We start from the raw sequence: 27,466 nt of genomic DNA, 5'->3' as shown, positions 1-27,466 counted from the left end.
ACATCTCTATTTCTGAAATTCGGCAACTGGAAAATAATTCAATGAGAGTTTGAAGGGGATCAGGGGAAAGGAAGAGAGAAAAAATATAAAAACAAAAGAATAATATCGAAGACTGATCTGAATATACTAAGCAGGATCACTGGAATGTTATGGGCACTGTTACTAAACATGAGGTTGAACAAATTCACTGGTTGATTTCTTTTTTTTTTAGGAAAATGGAAATATTCTAGAATTCTATTATGGTAACTAATGTAAAATTTGTGAATTGTACATCTAAATGGGTGAATTTTATGACATGTAAATGTTGCCTCAATAAAGCTGTTAATAATGATTTTAAATGTACTTTGCTGGGCATTTCAGGGGGCACAAGTATGAATATAAGCCAAGCACCACCACCGTGCCATGGGGATGAAACACAAATATCAGAGAACCATCCATCGTTTATTGAACCAGAAACACAAGGATACACTATGCATGGAAACTTTTTTTTCTTTTTAGGAGCCATTGAAATATTTGCTACTGAGCTGAGCCATGCTGGGAGATACACCTGCATCGCCAGGAATGCCGCTGGTTCTGCACATCGACACGTGACCCTTCGTGTCCAGGGTATGGAAGACGATTGACTCATTAAAAACTGGACGTTGGTTTTTTTGTTTTGTTTTGTCACATTTGTTCTAGAGCTATGAACCACAGCAATAATGTTGAAGATAAGAAAGCCTGGTAGATAGTCTGAAATAGACTAAAGAAAACACACAGATAATAAACCCCTCAGAAAACGTTATTTTTCTTCTTGAATTTTTATAACCTGTTCCTGTTTGTCTTCTAATGGAAACTGGCTCCAGTAGCAGCAAGACTAAAAGAAATGTTATATGGCCAATGTTCACTTTTCTCCTGGGAAAGTCAAGTCACTACAGCTTTGGAATTATGAATGTGGGCATGTGTAACCTCATGGCTACTATGGACTTTGCTGCCACCAGTGAGTGGCATTGGTTATTTCTGTTGATTGCTTCTTCTAGAGCCTCCAGCCATTCAGCCTCAGCCAAGTGAACTGGACGTCATTCTGAACAATCCCGTCCTATTACCGTGTGAAGCAACAGGGACACCCAGTCCTTTCATTACGTGGCAAAAAGAAGGCATCAATGTCATCACTTCAGGTACCTGCCACAATTTCTATCGAGAAAACCATGGCTCTACGGTGCTTTCTGACTCGGAAGTCAGTGTCATTTTTTTTTTTTTTTAATGAAAATAAAAATTCTTCTCACTCCGCTTTCCTTACTGTGATACAGGCAACGGCCACGCAGTTCTTCCTGGAGGCGGCTTGCAGATCTCCAGAGCCGTGAGGGAGGATGCCGGTTCTTACATGTGTGTGGCTCAGAATCCAGCTGGGACAGCCTTGGGCAAAATCAAGTTAAATGTTCAAGGTACCCAAATAACAAATCTGTACGTCTTCATTGCAAAGTTGCTATGACCATGAATACCAAAATTCATGTCTAAAATAGTTGTCAATACTTTTTGTTTATGTCATCTCTGACCTTTATAAAGAAAAAAATTTGTTTTGGGAAGGGTTTTTTGGCATTGTTTGTATAGAAAACTGAGACATCTCATCCTATTTTGATCTCCTGTAAACAGCTATTTGGTACTCTGTTTTATTTAAGGTGATTTTTAAAGCCATTCTCTCCATAATTGAAACATTAGATTGCAATATCCACTTAAAAACATATTATAATAGCAGTTAAATCAAGTGGATGGGAAGAAAACTGTTCTCAAGTTAAGATGGGGTTTTCCCCCCACATTTAACTGATATTTTCTTGATATAATTTTCATATCCTATGCATTGCCATTGTGCATTAAGTTCACTAAAAATAGGTTCTGAGCCACTGAATTTGCGTGAGCTGATTTTGAATTTCCTTATAGCGTGATTTTCTTAGGATGAATTAATTACTATAGTAAATCTCACTCACCTGCAGATTATAAATCTAACTTCTTTGTCTTTTTCAACAAATATTTATTGGGATAATAAATGGAAATACATTGAACATTACAGACATATTCTTCCCTTATAGTATGAAAAAGAAGAAGAAAACTACCAAATAAATAAAAGTTATAAATTCTGATATATGCTATTCAGAAGAAAAAAACAAAGGCTGAGATGGAGAATAATGGGGAAATGTGGGGACCACTTCAGTGGTGAAAGGGCCTTGTTTGAGGGGGTCCCGTATGAGCTGGACTTGAAGGTGGGGAGGTCATTCTTTTCCTCTCCTTCCCCTCTCCTGTGCTTGTAGTTGGTTGTTCTCTCATATTATACTAATTTAAGCTGTCTTTAAGTCTCAATAGAATGCCCAGACCAATAGTGGTCATTAACCTATTATAAACTAGGAAGGGAAAATCTTTGTCAGCCCTTCCATAATTTTCTGAAAAAGTGTGAAAAGTTTTTATCTATGCAGTTTTTTCCATGATCCACTCATTTATGTATTCATTCATTTAAGTAATACTTCACTAAATTTGGCCACTGTATATGAGACACCATACTAAGCTCCATAGAAAATGCATAAGTATGCCGAGACTGGTTTGGCTCAATGGATAGAGCGTCGGCTTGGGGACTGAAGGGACCCGGGTTCAATTCCGGTCAAGGGCATGTACCTTGGTTGCGGGCATATCCCCAATAGGGGGTGTGCAAGAGGCAGCTGATTGATGACTCTCTCTCATCGATGTTTCTAGCTTTCTATCTCTCTCCCTTCCTCTCTGTACAAAATCAATAAAATATATTAAAAAAAAGAAAAAAGAAAATGCATAAGTAATCGAAACCGGTTTGGCTCAGTGGATAGAGCGTTGGCTTGGGGACTGAAAGGTCCCAAGTTCGATTCCGGTCAAGGGCATGTACATTGGTTGCGGGCACATCCCCAGTAGGGGATGTGCAGGAGGCAGCTGGTCAATGTTTCTCTCTCATCGACGTTTCTAACTCTCTATCCCTCTCCCTCTCTCTCTGTGGAAAATTAATTTTTAAAAAATGCATAAGTAGAGAGCAGATAAATAATTTTCAAACGTTGAAGGGGTCTGTTTTGGAAGTTTAAATAGCTGAAGTGAATCACACAATACATGCATGTTAAAGAAAGTGCCTGTCAACACCGCCTACATTTTCTGGACATGGAATTCCTTGGGAATACATGTTTATATCCTTATTTAAAGTTGATTGTTTACATGTGTTAACTATATAAAGAACAATTTTCTGCAATGAGGTCAATGAAAACAAACTTGACCCTTTGATGATATGTGAAAGTCAGGATTTTCTTTCTTATCTATGAGACTTTTCTCTGTGAGGTGAGTACAATAGTGTGTAAATGGTACATTCATACTTTTAAGATGAAATTGGAACTTTGTATCTTTTAGTTCCTCCCGTCATCAGCCTCCATCCAAAGGAATATATCATTGCTGTGGATAAGCCTGTCACACTACCGTGTGAGGCGGACGGCCTCCCACCGCCTGACATCACGTGGCATAAAGGTGGCCATGCAATCGTGGAATCAGTGCGCCAGCGCACCCTCAGCTCCGGGGCTTTGCAAATAGCCTTTGCTCAGCCCGAGGACGCCGGCCAGTACACATGCATGGCGGCTAACGTGGCAGGATCTAGCAGCTCGAGCACCAAGCTCACTGTCCATGGTAGGTGGTTTCACGTCAGTTATTTCAATCTGCTGCATCGCCATGGCAAAGAGAAAAGACCCCTAAGAAAACATCTGATGGAAATAAAAACCATGCAAGACCAATAATTCATAATGTGAAGGATGTGTGTGTGTGTGTGTGTGTGTGTGTGCTGCAGGTACACTTGCCCTTCACATCTGTTTTCTGTAGGCATTTATTTGCATATGAGAAAGAGATATTTCATTAATAATGTGGCCAGGATAGTTAATATGCTGCCAATGATGCGCTCATGTTGTGATTACTGAGCTCTGTACTTTGACTTATGAGAAGTCCATTTGTGTTGGCGAGTCTTCTGCTTCACTTCTCAAGTTGAGAGTCATCTTATCTCCAAACTAATCACCACGACTGACATTATAAATATAGTGTGAACCTGATGAGAATTAAAGATCTATTTGATTTATTATTTTAAAGTAGCAAAATATTTACATGTATATTTTTGTAACAGAAAAAAGGTACCATATTTGCCTTTGTATTCAATGACAGACTATCTAAAGATCAGAATTGAAATATTTTAGTTGTTAATATATAAGACTGATGATAAATATTAGCAGTAGGAAACAATAGCAAATCAAACTTATTCACTACTATTTTCAAAACTATTATTAGTACTGGTAATATTAGTATTGCTAATAGCAGTTACTCTTGTTTTAATGATGAGTTTCTGCTTTTCTTTTTTCAAAAGTTCATGAAAGCTTTTTTTTTTATTTTTCAACTGTATTTGAATTTTCTAAAGCTTCATAGTTACTGTAAAGGTTCAAGTGAAATTACTTTTGGTAAATGAATAAGTTAGCAAAAACAAAAAAAATCACCATTTATAAGTTTTCTACATTTTTTTGAAGAAATATATTGCTTTCAGTTCATATATTTTATCTAATCAAAATAATACATAAAGAACTATTAAATAAATAGCACTCCTTTTTTTGAGCATTTGTAGAAAATTTACCAGAAACTAAACAACAAAGAAATAATTAAGATTTTTTAAATACCACAATTCCTGTTCACAAAGCTAAACATTTGTAATGAACTCATAATGCCAAAACCTCAACCCAAGCAAATTACAAAATACCATTCTAACTAACAAGTGGGTCAAATAATGTTTTTATTTTTAGATTATTTAGAAAATAATAAAATAAGGACAGTGCATATCAAAATGTCTGGTGTGTGGCCAAAGCAAAACTGAAATATAAAGGGATAGTCTTAAATTATTCATTTTGAAAAAGAATGTTTTGAAGTAAATGTACTAATGTCGGAACTCTATAACAACTAACAAACTAATTCCAAAGAAACCAGTGTAAAGGAGATAATATAAATATAGCACAGTTCAATCAAAATGAATATTTATGATGTACCGTTAAACAAAATAGGTTCTTATGTTTTTCATATCTGTAATGTTTATGCATATATTCAATCACATTTGTATATTTTCTCATATAATTACAAAAGAAATGAGAAATTGGAGTTTACATAATAGCTTTACTTTTACTGAGACCAACTGTTGTCCTGTCACTTTTTAAAGGGTATTACAGTGGATCCATTTCTCGCTGATATATTTTAATAATTTCAAAGTTCATTGTTTTGGGAGAGGAGGTATTTTTATTTTTTGACCCAAATATTCTTAAAACTTTAAAGACCTCTCCTTTAGAATATCTCAGTTCTACATCCATGTATTTTTTTAGTACATCAGAACATTCAATTTACCTTTATTGCCAAAATTCTAGTTCAAAAAGTTGAGGCACAGGAAATATTTGGTATCACAATGCACAGAGTGATTAAATCACTATATGTTTCCTTTGTGACAGTATAAAACCTGAATTAAATGTCTTGACTTTTGCTTTTACTTGCATTTGTTTTAACACATGAAATACCGTGATATATTTTTTTTTTTCTTTAGCATTTTGTGATATTCACAATGAGGCTGTGTGTTACAGTGTTTAAACTGGCAACTTTCATTAGTTCATTCTCACAATATTTCTCTGATACAAATCTGGCAGTTTACAACAATACAAGCATATTTGGTGTTTGCTTTACTTCATTGGAAAGAAAAACAAACAAACAAACAAACAAAAACTCAAGTAAGAAAGTCAAATAAAATGTAAAGATTTTCAACCCTGCCCTAAGTCATTTGCTCTGAAACTATAAAATACTCAATAAGTTCAAATCCATGACAATTCTTGCTAACATCAAAAGTATTAATTGGGCCCTAACCGGTTTGGCTCAATGGATAGAGCGTCGGCTTGGGGACTGAAGGGTCCCGGGTTCGATTTCGGTCAAGGGCATGTACCTTGGTTTCGTATTCCCAGTAGGAGGTGTGCAAGAGGCAGCTGATCGATGACTCTCTCATCGATGTTTCTAACTCTCTATCTCTCTCCCTTCCTCTCTGTACAAAATCAATAAAAAATATAAATAAAAAATCAATAAAATATATTTTTAAAAGTATTGATTACTTTTATAGTAACTAACAAATCAATATCTTAATAGATTTTTTGGTATTTCTAGCAAATTTACCTTCAAAAGACTTTCTGTTGTGCTAATTTTTAGTGTAAAAAAATATATTATTGCACTCAACATCCTGAATGACCATCTATTTTAAACTCTTTGTAGTGCCACCCAAAATTCGAAGTACGGAAGTATACTATACGGTCAGTGAGAATTCACAGGCTGTTTTTCCATGTGTGGCTGATGGAATCCCGACACCAGCAGTTCACTGGAAAAAGGACAATGTTCTTTTAGCCAATTTGTTAGGAAAATACACCGTTGAACCCTATGGAGAACTCATTCTGGAGAATGTCGTGGTAAGTGAAACAGACATGGATAGTACATTGAGCCAAATTGTTGATTTATCTTCTTACTTTCAATAGCTTAACTTGGAGATATGTTTTTTAATAATGAAAGAAGAATACTCTTATAAAATCAGTTTATAAAATTAATTTTATACTTATTTTATGTCCCAGGTCTGAAAGTAATATTAAACAGATAATGGGAACTCATGAATAGCCTCCTTCTAAAAGTATTACTTCATTTTTATGAAAATCTGTTTTCTCAGAAAAACATTCTAAGTGTCTTTGTTATATTTCATACTTATAATCAGGTATGGGAACAATTAGAAGAGTGGAGATGTAAGGAAGTCTGATATGTTATTAAACAAATACAAAAAACACACACTTTTCTGGCTCTTTCAAGGTGTTTAAATAACACTTTCTAATCATTGACAAGGAAACTAAAGTCTTCAGGATCTTTGCATGCTGAGGTTTTTTTTTAATATTCTCAGGTGGTAACTCATCCGTCTGCAGAATTGTAGCTGTCAGAAGCATCTTGGTTTTACACTGGTTGTCCCCTGTGTAAAATATATGTCTATGCATACCATGACTAAAAAATTATGTGTTTTGTTAATATCACACTTGGCATCAAATATTAAACATAATTAAAATATAAATTAATTTCACAGCTTTTGTGCATATCTTATTTCTTCTCATCATCCTTTAAAATGCCTAAATTTCATTACTAAATTTCATTACTAAATGGACTTATTTGAGTAGATTAAAATGATAAAGTTGATCCCATTCACTTTATCTGAATCAGACCCTTGGGATTACCAGGTAAGTAGCCCTATTGGTAAGCCACGTCAGTAGGCCCTAATTTGATCACATGTGCCAGCAAAAGTTTCATTTCTTCAAGTCTTAAGTTTTCTTCAGTGGTAAGATGGATCATTATTTTATGTACCACTAAGGGGGGAAAAAATGTAAACAGGCAAACTAGAGCAGATGATCCGTTTTTAAGTTATATCCCAATTTCAGAGATATTGAAAGTTAAGCAAGAACAGGAAAGGGGAAAGGGAAATTGGGAGTTCAGTTTTGGACATGAGTTTTAGGCATCCAAGCAGAGAGTTGAAATGAGAAGTTCAGTATAGTTGGAATTTAGAAGGAAGATCTGAGCTGGAAATACTGGTACTCATATAGAAGGGTATTTTAAGTCTGTATGAGTTCACCAAGAAATTGAGTGCAGATAAAGAAGAAAAGAGGGCCAGTGAGTGGGACCTTTCACATGCCAACATTAAGATGTAATGTTAAGCCGAAACCAGTTTGGCTCAGTGGCTGGAGTGTCAGCCTTCGGACTGAGGGGTCCCAGGTCGATTCTGGTCAAGGGCGTGTACCTTGGTTGCGGGCACATCCCCAGTAGGGAGTGTACAGGAGGCGGCTGGTTGATGTTTCTCATTGACATTTCTAGCTCTTTATCCTTCTCTCTTCCTCTCTGTGGAAAATCAATAAAAATATATTTTTCTAAATGTTCCTTTGGGGACCAAGCTATGCAAGTTTATGTATTTTATTTAATGTGATGTGAGATTATATAATTTTAAGCACTGTGATCTTTCTTTCTTTAAGCTGGAGGATGCTGGCACCTATACCTGTGTTGCAAACAACGCTGCAGGTGAAGACACACACACTGTCAGCCTGGCTGTACACGTTCTCCCCACTTTCACTGAACTTCCTGGAGAAGTGTCATTAAATAAAGGAGAACGGCTAAGATTAAGCTGTAAAGCAACTGGTATTCCACTGCCCAAGTTAACATGGACCTTCAATAACAATATTATCCCAGGTTGGTAATTTAATTCTTCACAAGAGAAAAAAAAATATGCCCATAAAAAAAAAATTCTAATCCAATCTTCACTCCTTTAGCTGTGGGAATTGATTAAAAGTTTCATGAAAAAGTCATTGTTTGCCCAAGCTGATGTGGCTCATTTGATTGGGCATCATCCTTGCACTGAAAGGTTGCCAGTTCAATTCCTGGTTGGGGCACGTGCCCGAGTTGCAGGCTGGATCCTGGAGGGGGGCATGCAAGAGGCAGCCAATCAATGTTTCATTCTCACATCAATGTTTCTCTCTTTTCCCCTCTCTCTCTTTCTCTCTCTCTTTCTCTCTCTCTCTCTCTGAAAAAATAAAAACGGCAAAACAATTTTAAAAAGAATTGATTGGTCCACGTTCTATAAAATGTGTAAGTTGTATTCTTGTCATTCTTTTGAAAGGATAAGTTGGTCACAGGGCTATATATTGCAGGACATAAGTAGATATTTTTAACCTAAAAATAATCTGTCTCCCTCAGGAGAACAGTGTATTATAAATACTGCCACCTAAATTTATCCCCACTGGATCTCCTTCATCATTGATAAATGAATTAAGTTGGCTACCATTAAGAGTCTTAATTTTACAGAGAACTCTGCTTCTCACTGATTGCATTAATCTTTATTACAGTATAGATTGATTATGTAGAAATTTCTAGTCAATATGTGCACTACATATTGAGGTAGTTAGTGCCTGGAACTCAAGAGCTGGGACAACAAATACCTCCTTATTTGTTAGACTTTGTTATGAGCATAAAGACATTGCAGTAGTAAAACTTGTCCAAATTTGAGTTCTGAAATCCTGCATTATTAGAATTTAATAAATACCTTTCTAGAAATGTAGTAATAAACTCTAGCTCTTTCTGTTATAAATATTTATGTTAATGACTGGAATTCATCAACTATATCACCTTAATAACAATAGTATATGTCACTAAAGGAAAATAATGTGCAAAAATATCTTAAGTACTATTTTCTGAAGGTGAAGTTCTTATTTAGCTATTTAAATTTTAAAGCCTAATTTCTCACTTAATGTTCAGCGGTTTGAAATTTTAAAAGATGGTTTGAGTGGAAAACTCAGGCAAGATAAATATATACTTAACATAATTCTATATTAGCTGGTCTAATCAGAATCTTATTTAGTATCAGCTGCTTTAGGATTAACCTTAAAGTGTACTCCAAATATTATAACTACCTTTGTAAGTATTTATATCATCACTGATTATGGGGAAGTTTAAATTATTATGTTGTCATTGCCTAACTGGTGTACATTTTCATGACATCCCCTCTGACCTGCCAAGTCACTTGAACTGTAATTGAAAATTTTTTCATGTTTTTGATAGAAATAGTTTGGGAGGAAAAGTGGTGGTAAGATAAATTAAATGGAAAATGTCATATTTCTGAGGGAAAGATTTTTGAAACCCAGAGAGACTACGAACCAGGGTTAGGCAACACTTGGAGATAAAAGGTGTATTTTCAATCTAAGATAGTTTTGAAAATGTTTGTTTTCACTCTCTTTTCCTGCTCCTCCTGCTGTTTTTCATTCTTCAAACAAGCATTTACAGACATAGCAAGTAGCCCAGAGGGAAGGGGTCTGTGGAAAAGGCTCTGTTCTCCAAGGTTATGATGAGATCTCAGGTTCAATTGCTGACTAACGCATAAATCTAACCTGCAATATACGGAGCTGTTTTGATTATTTCCCTAGGTTACTGACAGGTTTCCTAACTTGTTTCTCTCAGCCCACTTTGACAGTGTCAATGGACACAGTGAACTTGTTATTGAAAGGGTTTCCAAAGAGGATTCGGGTACTTACGTGTGCACCGCAGAGAACAGCATTGGTTTTGTGAAGGCAGTTGGATTTGTTTATGTGAAAGGTAGGTAAATGTGCCTTATTTTTTACTCACAATTTACTTATAATAAATAGTTTGCATTTTCCTTCCTTATTATGTAGTAACTAGAGGCAAATTGCACAAAGATTTGTGCAAGAATAGGCCTTTCTTCCCCTGGCTTCACTCCTGGCTGCCCAGGACCCTGCAAGTCCTTGCTCCCAACCAGAGCACAGCTCCTGTAGCTCCCTCCACCCCCAACACTCTCCCTCATAGCAGGCAACCCTCCCGCCTGGCCACTCCATGCCTGGGTATGCAAATTTACCCACCATCTTTGTTGAGTTAATTTGCATACTCACTCCTGATTGTCTGGTGGGCATTGTGGAGGTATGGTCATTTTTGCATATTTTTCTTTTATTAGTGTAGATGCACCATATCTTCAGTTTATTAACCCATTTAGTCCTAATTCACAGGTATGCAAATTCATAAGAAAAAGAATATTTTGAACATGCAACTCAAAGTAGGTAAGCAGTAAGTAAGGAGATTATTTGCCACAAAATGTAATCATCTGCAAAAATATTAAACTGGTGAGATTATCTAGTTGATTAGCATGAGCCGTTGATTTTGGGAAATTCATGGGGATTGAAAGTGGCTGTACCCTTCACTAAATGACCTTTCTAAATAGGTCAAAATCACAAAGAAATTATCAGAGTTTCCTTTTACTTCTACTTGCCTTGTTTTTTCCCCCAGAACCTCCAGTCTTCAAAGGTGATTACCCTGCTAATTGGATTGAACCACTTGGTGGAAACGCAATTCTGAACTGTGAGGTCAAAGGTGATCCTGCCCCAACCATCCAGTGGAGCAGAAAGGGGGTGGATGTTGAAATTAACCACAGAATCCGCCAACTTGGCAATGGCTCGCTGGCCATTTATGGCACCGTAGTAAGTCTCACTAGAATTGTTGGTATACACTTAAGCTGCTACAATGAATGCCTTTCTATAGGTGCCATGGATGGGGAAAGTTTCTCTTGCATTTTAATTTAAATCATAAAATCTGAATCAATGGGTTGTTATAAAGACCGAAACAATGGTTCAAATAGATTCTTTTTAGGCCTTTCGAAGAAGTATGAACCATAAAATAGTTTTTCTTCTTTGTTCCCGATCATTGGCCTATTGGTTAGCATCAGCAGAACAGGAAATGGAAAAAAATCACAAACACAATTACAAACAAGTTTTAGGGCTGTTTTCATCACTAAGTCAATAACTATATATTAGGCTTTTCAACAACTTTAGTAATTTGGAAAATGAGTTGAGCTTTAAGTTATTCTAATTTGAGGGCCATGTGAATGAGATATTTTATCTAATATTTCTCAGCTAGACTACATGTAGATAATTTGTTAACCTGTTTTTTAATTAATGAAATAATAATTAAAACATACTTCTAGTCACCTAATCCAATGGACCATTCTTAGTCATTATTCTCCTTAATTTAGTTTCAGCATTAGATGTTGGTTATCTCCTAAATTTTGAGATGTAGCTACTGTAACACTAATGAGTTTCAGCATTATTCTCTCTTACCCCTTTGTCTACATAAATATTACTACTTCTATAATTATTAGTACTTCTAATACCAACATTCATACTAATACAAATCTTTTTTTCAAACAATTTCAGATTACTAAATATCTATCTCCAATCCTGAAACTCTTTCAGTTGCAGTTCCCTACTAGAAATTTCTATTTTGATAACACATTGGCAACCCCAACTGAACATCTAACTCAACATCTATCTTCCTTCTCCCATACTCCTCTATTTCCTGCAATTCAGTTTCCCTTTACTGTCATAATGTTTCTATTAACAAGACCAGAATTCTCCTATTCATAAGACCTTTAGCTAAATCTGTGACTCTTACTAGTTGCCAAATCTAAACTCATATAGTACCTATTTTTTATACCACATACATATAAACTTGGGAATTACATTCTATGTTTTATAATTTCCAATAAATTAGCTTTTCACTTTCTTAATTTTCACACTCTATATAGAGGCTAAGCTTAATTATTTTTATTAACTAATCCTCATTAGAAAAGACTCAATATTTATTAACTTGCCCTGATTGTTTTAATGTTTTTAAAGTTACTTCAAGCATAACATCAACATTTTCCTTCAGTAAGGTAATTTTGGATAGATGATTATTTTAAAATGCTATTTTTGCTTTGGTTTCCAGTAAGTTCTGTCCTAGAGAGCAATAATGAGCTGTTTTTTTTTTTGTTTTTTTTTGGGGGGGGGGGGAGGTAGGCTGGAAATTTCTTTTTCCACTTCTTTTTTAAAGATATGTAGGCTTTTCTATTTCCATTAACATGCCATCTCAAAAAGGAAATTTGATATAGACTAGCATCATAGTGAACAAAATTATTTGCCCTACTCTGTAAGCTCACGTTTCCACAAACACTGCTTTTTCCTTAGAATGACGATGCCGGTGACTACACATGTGTAGCTGCTAACGAAGCTGGGGTGGTGGAGCGCAGCATGAGCCTGACTCTGCAGAGTAAGCTGCTTCATTCAATTCCAGCTAAACACTTGATCTAAGCAATGTTGCCTAATAAAGAATGTCCACTGTCCTTAACTTTATAGCAGGTACATCAACGGCAGCTTTCAGAGAGTTGTCTGCTCTTACGTTCTGCGGCTGATGGAGCCATTGTTATTGAGCGTAAGGCAGATACAGTTTGGCACAGGCATTTTTCTCTATTTTATCTAACACCTGCAGTTCAAAATCGCAAGTGCTTCACGGCAGAGCATTTTGTTTGTTTGCAATATATTCCATTGAATATTCTTCTTATAGTTCACCGCAGTTCTTACAAATTGCTCGCAAAGATGCCATTCTGGGGCTCTTTAAAAGTATGTATTAAAAATAATGACCTAGTGTAAATGACCTCAAAAGTCCTCCAGACCTATTGCTATTTCCGTGGAATAGCTCTGTGATCTGGGCAGGCTTATCATACGCATCATAAAGCCCCTCAGTAGAAGCCCCCAGAGGAAGGACTCCAGAGACCCATTGAACAGTCCCCAGAACCACTTCAGGGACTAACCCAAGGCCAGCATCATCGAGTTGAGAACTGAAGCCAACCAACTGGAGTGAATAGGCTCAGTACCTAAGGGGATGGATTTACATTTTCTTCCTTCGCTGTGGAGAGATGCTGTTGACTGGCATTTACTCACAGCTATTTGCCAAACCACTTTTCTCTAAGAATTTAACATTGAATAGATAGTTTTACAATGTCAAAGACAGTGTTTTCTCTCAAGCTATTGAGGTATAATTGACAAATAAAATTGCAAACATTTAGAGTGTACAGTGTGACGATTTGCCATACTTACATATTGTGACATGATTACCACAATGAAGTTAATTACCACATCCATCACCTTACCCAGTTACTGCTTGTTTTGGTTTATTTTTGGTGAGGAAACTAATGACCTGTCCTATACACTTAGCAGATTTCAAGTATACCGTGCAGTATTATTAACTAAAATCACCATGCTATGCATTAGCTCCTCAGAACCCATTCATCTTATAACTGAAAGTTTATATCCTTTGACCAACATATTTCCATTTTTCCCATCCTCCACTCTCTGGCAACCAATAATCTACTCTTTGTTTCCATGAATTGGACTTTTTTTTTTTTTTAAGATCCACATATAAATGATACCATATGCTATTTGTCTCTCTCTGTCTGGCTCATCTCATTAACATAATGCCCTCCAAGTCCACCTATGTTGTCTCAACTAACAGAACATTCTTCTTTGTTTTAGCTGGAATATATACATGCACTCACACACCACACATACACCTTTATTCATTCATCCATCAACAGATTCTTAGGTTGTTTCCATATCTTGCTAAGTGCATATTTATCAAATGATAATCTTGTGGGATGTCATTAAAAAAAAAGTTGAGTTTGATGGTCAAATAAGTCTGAGGAAATAAGTCATTCATTTATTAAATATATAAAGAACATCCACTATATGCAGTAAAGTTTCTTTATTGCAGATCTTCCCAAAAATGTTAATATGCTGATGTGAGTTACAACTCAACAAGAGGAGGATATAAAATGCCACATTTCCCAAATAAATGTTATTTCCATGAAAACTTCTCCCTTCCTTGATTGGGTGAATATAGGTAGAACATTACATGATTAGTCTCTTATGAAAGAGTGTTCACTGACCAGGTTTAAGACAGGCTGCATTAGATGAGCTCATTTAAAATTACTGACATTTAAATAAATGAGTCATATAAAAGAAGCCAAAAAGATAATTTGTTTAAAATTAAGATTAAAGAACCAGAAACCATGTCTTCATTTTGATAAAATGACCATGTTTAACTGATCATTATGTGACTGGTGAAATTAAGTCAACTTTGAAAGATGTACATAAGGAATTTTATTTTTGGATTAATTTACAGCCTTGTGTGCATTTGGAAATGTTCAACTATGGTAAGATTTTGAGTTTTATTTGACACTTTCTTTGACCATAATAACATGAGCAGATGAGCTCATGTGGTCATTATATTGCATTTAGTGTTGAGTGATTAATCTGAAGTATTTACTTTATTCAGCAAGCTTATTAAAAGCATAATGTAATCTGAACACTGGGAGAGAAACAAAAGCTCAAGCATTGAAACTTCCTAGCGTGAGGTTAATGTAAACATCAGTTGTGTAGAATGATGTGGGCGTTCATATAAATATTACATTAATAATGACTCCCCAGAGATTCTAACTTCATATGAAAAGGCAATACATCAGTAATATCTTTACATAAAATACTAGCATATTAATATCACAATAAAACACATTTTCCTTCTATCTTTTTGTTTTATGTTCTATTATTCCAGATACACTTCTCGATCTAAGCTATCAACCACCAACCTGAATTATCTGATATTTATTCCCTTTCTTTGAGCAAATAACCCTTCCTTTTAACTCAATCCCACTAAAACACTGCTGTCATCCCATCGTATTCCTTCAAGGATATACACACTCCCCTCTGCTTACCTATGTAAATGCAAATCCTTCTAATTTTCATTTGAAGATTTTAACCAAATGTTTAAGACCTTGTAAGCCACAAGGTTGTAGATGAATCATCCTTTCAAAGCTAAATTCATGACCATGCTATTTTTTCCCCTCCAATAGGCACCTTTCTCTTGTATATAATCTTATCTATTTTTGAAAATACAGTCAAGCTTCTTATCCCCCCCATGAAGTCTTTCATATTCTATCTTGACACTGTAGACTTATAAAACGATAAATATTCCATCAGCAGCTATGTACACTTCTTTCACATTTTCTCCAGAGACCTCACTAGAGCAGGTATCATCCACTAAGGAACTATAAACTCTTACCTCCTTCTTGGAACTCCTTCCTTTGGTTGCCAGAATACCATTTTCACTGATTTTCTTCCTACCTCAGTGATCAGTTCTTAATACCATTGATGGGTTTCCCTGCTGTCCATCTCTTCAATAATGTTGCAATAGTTTCTGTCTCTGGCCCTCTTCCTCTTATTTTAGACTCACTTCTGAAATACTCTTATCCACATGTGAAAGACTCACATGTCTGTAGTTTTAGCCCATTTCTTTATATTCAATTTCCATCTAGACATTTCTACAGCCATGACCCACAGATACCTCAAGTGTAGAGACAGTTCTGAATGGATGCAAATCATCATTCCTCACTCCCTCCCAACAAATCTGTTCTTCTCCAATGTTCTATCAAGTTGCCCAACATACACTATATTTCCCAAATCAAAACCCTGTAGTCATTAATTCCTCCCTTTACCTCATACAATTCAAGGAGAGAAAGTCCTATCATTCCTACTTTCTTGATAATTCTTGAATGTCCTTTTTCATCTTCTTTTCCAGTGACATATTTTCATGTGATTTATTAAGGTATTTTTGTTTATGTTCCCATGTCTCCATACATTCACCTACTCTACTAAGTTGTAATCTACCTATCCTATTACTTCATTCTATAGGTATATTATAACATAACTAAATAATTAGTTACTGGTCTATCTTATCAGTAGACTATGAACTCCTTTAAACTAGAAGAAGTTATGTCTGTTACCTCTGTATCCTCAGCATCCAGCACAATGCCTGGGAAATAGTAGACTCTCAATATGTGTTTAATGAATAAATGAATGATGATTTAATGAAAGAATAAGTTAATAATGACTCCTTACCACAAAAAAATATATATATAAAGTGAAATATGTGAGTGTTCATTATGTAAAAAACATCAATGCTAATAATAGCACTAATACTCTTTTGGCCTGTGCCTACATCACCTTAATGGAGTCTAACAAGAATCCTTCAAACTAGGCACCATGTTTAAGGACACGAAATCTCAGAGAGGTAGTAAGGAGTGGAAGCAGGACTTGAATTCAAAACCTTGACTGCAGATCCCATGTTCTAGGCTACTCTGCTTAAGGATTTAAAATTTTGACTTTTACTAAGTAAAACAGCTATGAAAATTCTATCAATGGTAATTACAACCTTAGTAGTTGAGAAGCTACCTTGTTTTATAAGCCAGGCAGAGAAAGATAAATATCACATGATCTCACTCATTTATGGGCATAAATTGATGAACAAAAACAGATCCAGAGGCAGGGAAACATCGATCAGAACCTCAAACATCAGGGAAGGTAGGGGAGGGAGGGGGTAAGGGGGAGAGATCAACTAAAGGACTTGTATGCATACATATAAGCCTAATCAATGGACACAGACAACAGGGGGGTAAGGGCATGAATAGGGGGGTTGAGGGGAAATGGGGGAATAAGGACACATATTTAATAACACAATCAATAAAGAAATTAAAAATTAAAAATTAAAATAATGTTACTATATAATATTGATTAAAATGCTTATATTACTCCCAAAACTAAGAAGCATTATGTACTTTTTTTTTTTTTTTTTTTGGTAGGTCCTCCTATTATCACTCTTGAGCCAATAGCAACAATTATAAATGTTGGTGGCAAAGTCATATTGAATTGTCAGGCCACTGGAGAGCCTCATCCAGCCATTATGTGGTTTCGTCAAGGGCACACTATTCCCTGGGATGACCGCGTTAATGTGTTGTCCAACAACTCGTTATATATCTCTGCTGCTCAGAAAGAAGATACATCTGAATATGAATGTGTTGCTCGAAATCTGATGGGTTCTGTTCTGGTCAGAGTACCAGTCACAGTTCAAGGTGAGTGTAATCAGATGGATATTCATATTAAACAGCACACAGAGCAACTCAAGTCATAAAGATTATTAAGCATCTTAATCCAAGCCTCCTAAACCCTTGAGACATTTCTAGCTTATGGAGCTTGGATAAAAAGCATACCACAATTTGCAGGCTGAAGGGACTAAATACAGAATAGCGCTGAAAAATACCAACTTAATCATTTAAATTCCCAAACTGAATTTTTTATTGAAAATAGTCCACTTTATTCTCAGAAATCAATGTGTACATTTTGCTTTTTAAAGGCATATTCAAAAGGTAAACAGTATATAAACTTCTTGGCTATGTACTTTCAGTAGTCATGTCTGAATGAGTTAGGATAGGAACTGGGCAGAAGCTCTAGTTAACTGAAGTTCTTCTCTCATTTTGCCATAAACGAGAGCTTCCGTGAGCAATTTCTCAGCAGCTCCCGACTTAGCTGTAGACCCAGTGCACGTTTTCATGAAATCCAACTTGCAGGGTTTTTTGTTCACTAAAACAGAGATAAAGTAGAATGTCTTCTTTGTAGTTCATGGTGGGTTTTCCCAGTGGTCTGCCTGGCGAGCCTGCAGTGTCACCTGTGGAAGAGGCATCCAAAAGAGAAGTCGCCTGTGCAACAACCCTCTTCCGGCCAATGGCGGGAAGCCTTGTCAAGGGTCAGATTCGGAAATGCGGAACTGTCAACATAAACTGTGTCCAGGTACTACTCTTTATTTGACAGATAGACATTTGTTCATTTCAGTTTCCTAACGATGGGTTGTCCCAGAATTAGTACTTTCTTTTTTATTTTAATATATTTTTATTGATCTCAGAGAGGAAGGGAGAGAGAAACATCCATGATGAGAGACAACCATCGATGGGCTGCCTCCTGTACAGCCCACATGGGATCAAGCCTGCAAACCATGACTTCCTGGTTCATAGGTCAACACTCCACCCCTGACCCACATCAGCCTGGCAGTACTTTCTTTTTTTATTGAATTTTTGGGGATGACATTGGTTAATAAAATTATACAGATTTCAGGTATACAGCTTACAATGTATCACCTGTGTATTGTATTGTATTGTATGTTCACCACCTCAAGTCTCCTTCCATCACCATTTATCACCCATTTACCTTCTTTCCCCGCCCCCATCACCTTTTGTCCCCTCCTTGCCCCCGTATTAGTACTTTCAATTGAAATGTATCTCATGATCTCGTGGTGTAATGTTTCACCTTTGTCCAGTGCACGGTGGCTGGTCAGAATGGAGCCCTTGGGAAGAATGCACAAGAAGCTGTGGACGTGGCAACCGGACCAGGACCAGAACTTGTAATAATCCATCAGCTCAACATGGCGGGCGGCCATGTGAGGGGACTGCTGTGGAAGTGATCATGTGCAACATTAGGCCGTGCCCAGGTGAGAACCCACCGATGAGCAAACCTTTCCTGTTTTTAACTCCCATCAGGGGGTTAGAATGACCTTTTCTTCTTCACTGTGGAAAGAGGTAACGGCCTCTCCCCTGGGATATATTCGTTCTCCGTGTTCTCAGTTCTGTCTCCTGGATAAACTTGGGGAGGTAGAGCATGCGTCGATGTTAAGTAAAACATCTGATTTAACTGACCATGATTAAAGGCTCCAGACTGTGGTGCGTTTTGAATCATGCAGAGAAAACATAAGTAATTACAAAGTCATAAAATGTTAGAGGCCATGACGTTAAGTCACACCTAATCCAGTCTTTCCTTTTCAGGTGAGAGAAATCAAGCCTAGAGAGGTTAAAGTGTTTCCCAGAAACACCAGTTAGTGAGGGCTAACATAATAATAGTTACCAGTGACTGAATACCTACCGTGTGCTGGATGCCAGGCTAGGTGCTTTATATACGCACTGTTTTTGACTTTGTGAAACAACCCTACAACATACGTATGGTGGGGCTCTTGGAGTTTAAAGTGACAGAAATCAAACTTACATAAGCTTAAGTGAAAATTCCCCTTCCAGGTATGATTGAACCCAAGAATTGGGCCAATAGTTTACTAGCGTGTTTTCCATGTCGCATCTCTGCTTTCCTCTCTTGGCTGTATTTTCTTTTAAACTCGTTCCCTGTGATGGAAAAAATGACCACTGCAGCTCCTGGCTCACAGGGGCCCTATAATCTCAGGCCTCGGAGACAAAGAGTTCCTCTCGCTCAGAATTTGTATCAACCTCTGGGGAGGGGCCCTGTTTGATTTTGATTTGGATCCGTGCTCACCTCTGACCTAGAGTCCAGGAGAAGGACAATTTGGTAACCATCTTGGGTTACTTAGTGCCAAGAGGATCAGGGTTCCTTGTTTGACAGCCTGAAAGAAATAGAGAAATGGCTCTTCACTTGTTTGTTGATTCATTGATTCATCCAAAAAAAAGATTTGATTCATCCAAAAAAAGATTTGTTGAGCACCCATTCTATGCTCAAGGCACTCTTCTAATTATTTAAAACTAGATTGATAAACAGATGATATTTCTATATTGATAAGCATAGAGAACAAACCCACATAGTTGAAGTGATGGAGTAGAACTAGGAGCGACACCTTCGCTGAGATAGTAAAAAAAAAAAAAAAAAAAAAAAAAAAAAAAAAAAAAAAAAAGAAATTAATAAGCCAAACTGAGATAGTTATCTGTTTCATTGGATATTGCATGCTATTGTACAGATGAGGAAACTAAGATTCAGAGGATATATGAGAATTAATTCACTGAGGTTACATAGCTAGTTAAAGGTAAATCAAGAATTTGGACCCAGGTCAACCTGATGCTTCCCTCGCCTATTCACTTAGATCCTGCATATCTTAATTTGCAGTTCAGAAGTTTCATTTGCATTTAAAAATAAAATACTGTCATGAAATCTTAAAGAAAATAAACAAGAAACCAAAATGTTTCTTCACTTTGAAGAATTAGAAAGCTAATTATAATAGCATAATACATCAAAATAAAAAATACCTGATGACAGCAATCTTTGTACAGTTTGTTAACAGTGATACCTATATCGTGAAAAGCTAAATGATTTTTATAAATGCCCTTGATTCCTTGAACACTTTCTTATTTTCTGGCACAAATGGATATTTTAGGCTTATATTGTACTTTCTCCACCCCAGTTAGAATGGTATTTTTAAACTTCCAATCCTCCCCCTAATAAAGATAGATATCTTCTGGAATGGACCTTTCTGCTGGCATTGGACAGTCATTGTCATTAAAAAACAAACAAACATATTCTTACAGATTACTTAAAGAATGAACATTTTCTTAGTGTGTCTGTGTGTGTGTGTGTTTAAATTGTTGAGAACTTTGAGTAAAGAATGGCCATACTACCCTGTTTCTCTGAAAATAAGACAGTGTCTTATATTAATTTTTTCTCCCAAAGTTGTGCTAGGTCTTATTTTCAGGGGATGTCTTATCTTTCCATGTGCTAGGTCTTATTTTCTGAGGATCTCTTATTTTCGGGGAAACATGGTAGCTCATAGCTCACACATATGCAGGGCTTTAAAACTATGTGTGCTGTACTGATCCCAGGCTTTTTCATCTATAAACTCATTATTCCTCACTCTGACCCTCTCAAGGCAAATTCTTTTATTATCTAGATATGGCAGGTTATAAACTGGGCACAAAAGGCCCAGTAGCTCGTTTAAGACTACACGGTTAGTAAGAGCAGAGCAGTCATTCAGACCCAGGGCATCTGGCCCAGAGTCCCTGCAAGGACCATGTTCTGCTGTCTCTCCAGAGTCAGAATTGCAACACAGTGTAACAACAAATCCATCTCTTACTTTTTGCATTTTTCCTATACACTGACTCCTCCACCGTTGTCTTCTTTGGTATTATGTAGACACCATGATGTTTTATTTCTTCTCTGATTTATATTACTATTCTTTCTTTTTTATTGTTACCACTCCATTCATATAAAAGAAACATTTCAATTCCACCACATTTTATGTCATGAAGTTCACTTCTGGTTAAGGTTTTTTTTTTTTATTGATTTAAAGATATATATATATATATATATATATATATATATATATATATATATGTCTTCAGCCAAAAATATCTATTTATATGTAATAGAAACTACACAGATAATAAATGAATAAACATCACCCATTTATAATCCTCCAATAAAATTGCATCTATGCTCTAAGACTTTATATTGTAAGAGGTGTGAGCTTTTGTTAACCAACAGCCTTGAAAATAGAATATAAGAAAATAAATAGAACAGCAGAATATTTTTAAATCACTTAGTCTATATATAAGGACTCTGAGCATCAACAATCTGAATTAATAAAGCAATAACATTGAATAATATCTTCCAAATATTTAAAAGCATTTTTTTATTCATTTAGGTTTAGTCAGATACTTTTAAGTGCAAATTCTTGTCAGCTAAAATAAATTTGTGTGACTGTGTTTCCCTGTATCTATAAAGTTCAGGGACATGTAGTCAACTCAATTAGAAAACAGTTAATGAGAAGAAAATGCAAGATGTGTTTTAAAATTTTTCTAAACAAAGCAACCAAATTATAATGTCTTGGTTTTGAACTTATTATTTTGGTGTCTCTTAAATTGTTAAGAGAATATTTAGTCACAGACCTTCGGGCCCTGTCTTGGTTTCTGTCTCCATTAAACTGGGTAATCACAAAAACATACTTTTATGAGTCCCGTATCTATTGTAGAAATGACCCTCAAAACAAATGTATGACCTGATACTGACTTATGCATTAGAGGGACCATAACATTGATTCTCAGCTCATGCACATGGTAAAGAACATAAGGTACTTCTAGTCCTGTGGTTAGATGGTGCAATATGTTAGTTACCACATCGGAGGCCTTGGCCACACTTGGAAAACACTGGTCAGTTTTTTTGTTGTTTGTTTCGGAAGTAGGTAAGTGTGTTATTCAGAACTTTTCATTCATGAACATTATGTAATGGGGACTTTTATTACAACTGTGCAAATCATCAGGTTGTTGAAAGATCCAAGTACATTTTTAAACATGGAGCTGAATCAGGCTTAAAGACGTGGTCTTGTGATCTGGGGTCCAAGTTATCACGGTGGAAGCATTTGTATTGCCCATAACCGCATCTGGATCTGTAATATGGCCTTGTTCCTAAGCTTCTGGTTCTTTCCACTTTCCCCAGAGCACAGAGCATAGGCAAATGCTTATCTATCTAGGATTTAAAAAGTCAGATTGTCTTTACATATGGTAGTTTGATTGAATTTTTATTTTAATAAAATAGCCTCTTTGGGTAATACTAAGCATTAATTTTGGCATTTGTTGACCTTCAGAATTTTCCTATAGACTTAATTTCCATGAAAATCTAATCAGAAGCAGAAAGGAAGAACATCACTCATGTTTTCTTTGGTTCCATTTTAATTATTATTTTTTATTCTGAGCTAATTTCACTCATTACTAAGTTAATCTACTTCTCTAATTTTTGTTTTGTTTTTAATACACTTGGTGCTGTGACTTGACTCTGTCTCTTGGGATATTTGTAGTTCATGGAGCATGGAGCACTTGGCAGCCTTGGGGTATTTGCAGCAGAAGTTGCGGGCAGGGGACCCAGACGAGAACAAGACGGTGCAATAACCCTCCCCCGTCATTTGATGGCTCCTACTGTGATGGAGCAGAAACACAGATGCAAGTTTGCAATGAAAGACACTGTCCTGGTGAGAGAAATACAATGTTTATACCCTCAAAAAATAAACACTGCCTCTTATCTGGCTAGTGTGTCAGTAAGAATCAATGTTAATAAGAACATTGCTCAACCTAATAATGCCCAGTGTTTAATCAGCTTTGGTTTTGTTTGTTTGTCTGTTTGTTTGTTTTTTAATCTTCACCTGAGAATATTTTCCCCATTGGTGTTTTAGAGACAGTGGAAGGAACAGGGAGAGACAGAGAGAGAAACATCAATGTGAGAGAGATACATAGATTGGTTGCCTCCTGCACATGCCCTGACCAAGGCCAGAGATCAAGTCTGCCCTTGACTGCCAGAGATACATGCCCTTGACTGGAATCGAACCTGAGACCCATCAGTACGTGGGCCGATACTCTAACCACTGAGAAAATTGACGAGGGCAAACCTGCTCATTTTTAAGTATTGACAGAGCACTTTTATTTGTTCCTTAACCCAGTTGATGGCAAGTGGGCCAGCTGGGCCAGTTGGAGCGCCTGCACCGTGTCCTGCGGAGGAGGAGCCAGGCAGAGAACAAGGGACTGCTCTGATCCCGCCCCACAGTATGGAGGAAGCAGGTGTGAAGGGAGTGATGTCCAGAGCGATTTTTGCAATAGTGACCCTTGTCCAAGTGAGTGTTGGAAATAGTGAGTCAAAATTATACTTTCTTAAAGCTCCACTATGGCTTTTAAATCCTTAAAGTTATAATATCCTGTGACTTGATTTGTCTACCTCTGATTTAGGACATTAAAATGTTATGTGGTTGCTATGAGTCTGTGTTATACCTTAGAAGTCATTGATTTGTATGGGCAGGGGCTGTGCCCGATTTCATTTACTCTATGGGACCCGCAGCAGAGTGCAAGGGCAGCGGCACCCGGACCAGTTAACTGTTACTAATGTTGCTGATTCCTCTATGGAGGCAGGCAGGGAGCTCTCTGCCCTAATTCAGTCACCAAGCTAGATTCTTAGATCCTAGCAGCATCTGAATCCACCGTATCTTCAGTGTGATAACCTTGACTGATTGAGAGTCAAAGATCTTGTCTCAGTCATATCCTTCAGCTCCTGGAATACCATAAGACTCAGTAAATGCGTATTAACTGGAATTGTACAATCACTGGGATGTATACTCAGTTTCTGGTCAGAACAGCTGATCCGTCTACCTCTGGAAGTTGCCTGTTTCTAGATCCGTATGTTTCTTTTCTTTTTCCTGGGGAGAGTCTTTCCGTACTTGTTGAGTGGATGTCATTGGTTAGCACTTCTCCAATGGTTCTGCCTTGTAGCTCATGGAAACTGGAGCCCGTGGAGTGGCTGGGGAATCTGCAGTCGGTCCTGTAACGGAGGGCAGATGCGGCGGTACCGCACGTGTGACAACCCTCGACCCACCAACGGAGGAAGGGCCTGTGGAGGGCCAGACTCCCAGATCCAGAGGTGCAACACTGACATGTGTCCCGGTGAGCTCTCTGACTCCTGCAGGAGAACAGTGTTCATTCTGGCAGCGTCGTCATCTCAGACCTTAAAAATTGTATCGCAGGGCCACCATTCCATGTTGACCATTCCATTCTTGTTCACAGTGGATGGGAGTTGGGGAACCTGGCAAAGTTGGGGCCCGTGTTCGGCTTCTTGTGGAGGAGGCGAAAAGACCAGAAAAAGGCTGTGCAACAATCCAGAGCCATCTAACCGTGGGCGCCCCTGTCCAGGAGACGCCACTCAGGTTTCCAGATGCAATATACACGCTTGCCCAGGTAAGCAACTGAGTGAGATTGGGACAGAACTACTACTGGCACATTTACAACCTTTCTGCACATTAAGAAAAGGAGTCACTCTGAGCCCACAAATTACAAAATAGTGCTATCTCTAGGAGGGAGAATTGGGGGGAAAGTTCCCTCCTGTAGCTGGTGCAGCTGTACCCCAAAACTCACGGCTGGATTTTAGCCTCTGCTTATCACTTCCCAGGCTCCCTTGTGATAAGATCTGGTCTGCACAGCCATACATAGTAGTGCTGGGTGTGAGGGGTGAAAAGGGTGTGGAAATGTAGGGAAAGCCTGTTGAGATTTCAGGCTGAAGAATGAGGGTAGAGCAGAAGCTGAACATCTAACAGGAATACACAATTGGAAGCTATTATTTCAGAGACTTAAAAGGAGAGAACCTGAGTGTGGAAAATGAAATAGAAGCCAGTTCTGTTTGAGGACAAATAGTAGGAGGAGTTCAATTCAGCTACTACGACTCAAATTACAAAACATGGCTAGCTATTGTAAGTAATGTAAAAATTTAGGAGGAATGGAGTCAGAATTCTAGAACTAATGGATCTTAGAAAGTGTTTGCTGGAGTCCTAAGAAATGGTGGGTTGCCCAGCCAATGTGGCTCAGTGGTTGAGCATCAACCCATGAACCAAGAGGTCACTGGTTTGATTCTTGGTCAGGGCATATGCCTGGGTTATAGGCTCATTCCCCAGTAGGCAGTCGATCAATATATCTCTCTCATCTCATCAATGTTTCTGTCTCTCTAGTCCTCTTCTTCCCTCTCTCTCTCTCTGAAATGAATAAAAACATTTTTTAAATGGTGGGTAGTCCTAAGGGTACTTGTCTCAGAGGACAGACCTTCTAAGGACTAGAAGAAGACCAGAAAGAACAGTTTGACACTGTTGAAGCATTGAGATATGACTGGACTTCCCAAAGCTTTAAGGTTGCTTTAGAAATAAGATGTCCCTGGAAATCAAGAAGGCCCATTTGTCATAGTAAGAGGGAGAGAAGTTATATGAAAAGATTTATAGGATCTAGACAAGCTAAAGGGCAAGTGTCTATCAGTCAACTGCTCAACATATCTTCTCAACATATCACCTGATTACCAAGGATCCTGAGGTTCTTCTAACATGCAGGCATGGCGATAAGTCCCATTTCAGTGGAGGCATTTGGTAGCTCACCCTCTGGTGGTACCAGGGCCCCCGTGGGAAGGAAATCCAAATATACTGACGTTTTGGGATATAGAGTTTGGCAAAAAGTTTCAAGGGTCCCAACTAGCTGGCCAGACTAGGAGATGGTGGTTGACCACTGGAATTCATGATCTTCCTGTGTGAGACGGAGAAACCAAGATCACAATGGGAGGCCATATTTGCTAGCAATGACCCAGAGAACTAAGGGAATTAGTGACCCTTCTGAATGAGGGAGCTATTCCCCTGCCTAGGAATAAATATAAGGACCCATATGGCCTCCCAGGTCCTGATCGGGCCTGCTCTCTACTTTGCTCCATCATCTTGCAGTGTGGTTCCCATCGCTCTCTAAGCTCTCACTTTTGGTTTCTCCAATGTAGCAAGCGATCACTCCCCAGAGGGTGGCACATGCCATCTCCTCTACCTGGAAAGCCCTTCTCCTGCCTTTTTCCCTGGCTTAGTTAAGACACCTACTTTTATTAGATTGCTACTCAATTTTTACTTCCTTTTCAGACTTCCCCGAGTAGTAAATCTTACACGTTAGTGTAAAATTTAAATTCTACTTTTTTTTTTGAATTCTCATTAATATCTATCTTCCCTATTTAGACCTAAGTTCTGTGAAGACAGATCTCATGTCTTTTTTCTCTTTCTTATTACTACTGTTTCCTTGATACTTGATGACCAAATGAATGTAGTCCAGAACGTGAAGGCTGAATCAAGGTGAGGAAAATCTTTTCTCTAATAAAGTAATGCACATTACAATGGTGAAATAGAAAAATAAAAAAAAAACAATAAGTAAAATGTGAGATACTATACTTCCTGTTCTTTCTGAGATTCAATATAACTATATTTTTCTCTAGTCCATAGTATTTGATAACAATATCTGAAACACCTGGTGATTACTTTAAAATATATTCCATTAAAATATATTCTTAATGAATATTTACAAATTTCACTATCAGCTTCTTCCCAATATGTTTCTTTCTCTTATCAAAGCATGCATTTTAATTGAGAAATAGTCATTAGCCACCTATTCTGTTAGTAATCAATAATTTTGTTGAGCAGTGGGTAAAAAAGCATGAAGTTACTATGGAGCTACTTTTTAAAATTAGAATTGTTTTTCAATCTGATTGTTTTGGTATGAATTTTGTAGCACTGTTAAAAGTATGATTTCCTGCAACTTTTTCTTGTTAAACATTTTTTAAATATATATGTGATATGAAGAACTTGATAAGCCCAAGATCTGTAACCCAAGCTTGACAATAAAACCCCTTAGATATGTCATATTTATGTTAACACTGACCTGTCACAAGTCTGAGGAGCTGTTTTTTGCTGGTGATTCCTCCTGCCCCTTTGTTCCCACTCAGGAGGCAAACAGCTCAAAGAACATGGGTTTTGATGTCAATCGCATCTGTGATCAGATTCTCATTCTACCGCCTTTTGCCTGTAATGATAATTTCTTTGAAATTTCTTTTTCTAGTTTTCAAAA

General features: G+C 37.2%; 1 protein-coding gene across 3 annotated transcripts in view; it reads left to right on the top strand.

Moving 5' to 3' along the window:
* HMCN1 (hemicentin 1) overlaps positions 1-27,466 on the top strand; it is a 349,616-nt gene that overhangs the window by 290,073 nt on the left and 32,077 nt on the right. For 2 of the 3 annotated variants that reach the window (XM_045583144.1, XM_036442229.2), the window contains exons 78-93: positions 499-606; positions 1,017-1,154; positions 1,287-1,421; positions 3,388-3,657; positions 6,298-6,488; positions 8,076-8,289; positions 10,051-10,185; positions 10,888-11,078; positions 12,603-12,684; positions 17,108-17,377; positions 17,922-18,092; positions 18,616-18,786; positions 22,876-23,046; positions 23,512-23,682; positions 24,332-24,502; positions 24,623-24,793. In XM_045583144.1, coding sequence (XP_045439100.1) covers positions 499-606; positions 1,017-1,154; positions 1,287-1,421; positions 3,388-3,657; positions 6,298-6,488; positions 8,076-8,289; positions 10,051-10,185; positions 10,888-11,078; positions 12,603-12,684; positions 17,108-17,377; positions 17,922-18,092; positions 18,616-18,786; positions 22,876-23,046; positions 23,512-23,682; positions 24,332-24,502; positions 24,623-24,793 — 2,760 coding nt within the window. Of the gene's footprint in view, positions 1-498; positions 607-1,016; positions 1,155-1,286; positions 1,422-3,387; positions 3,658-6,297; positions 6,489-8,075; positions 8,290-10,050; positions 10,186-10,887; positions 11,079-12,602; positions 12,685-17,107; positions 17,378-17,921; positions 18,093-18,615; positions 18,787-22,875; positions 23,047-23,511; positions 23,683-24,331; positions 24,503-24,622; positions 24,794-27,466 lie in introns of those variants that run through there. The other variant, XR_006741944.1, reaches the window with a different exon arrangement.

This window comes from Pipistrellus kuhlii, unplaced genomic scaffold (assembly GCF_014108245.1).
Source record: "Pipistrellus kuhlii isolate mPipKuh1 unplaced genomic scaffold, mPipKuh1.p scaffold_m20_p_18, whole genome shotgun sequence".
NCBI classification, from domain to species: Eukaryota; Metazoa; Chordata; class Mammalia; order Chiroptera; family Vespertilionidae; genus Pipistrellus; species Pipistrellus kuhlii.
Note: the sequence above shows the minus strand (reverse complement) of the source record. Positions and strands in the feature narration are given on the sequence as shown.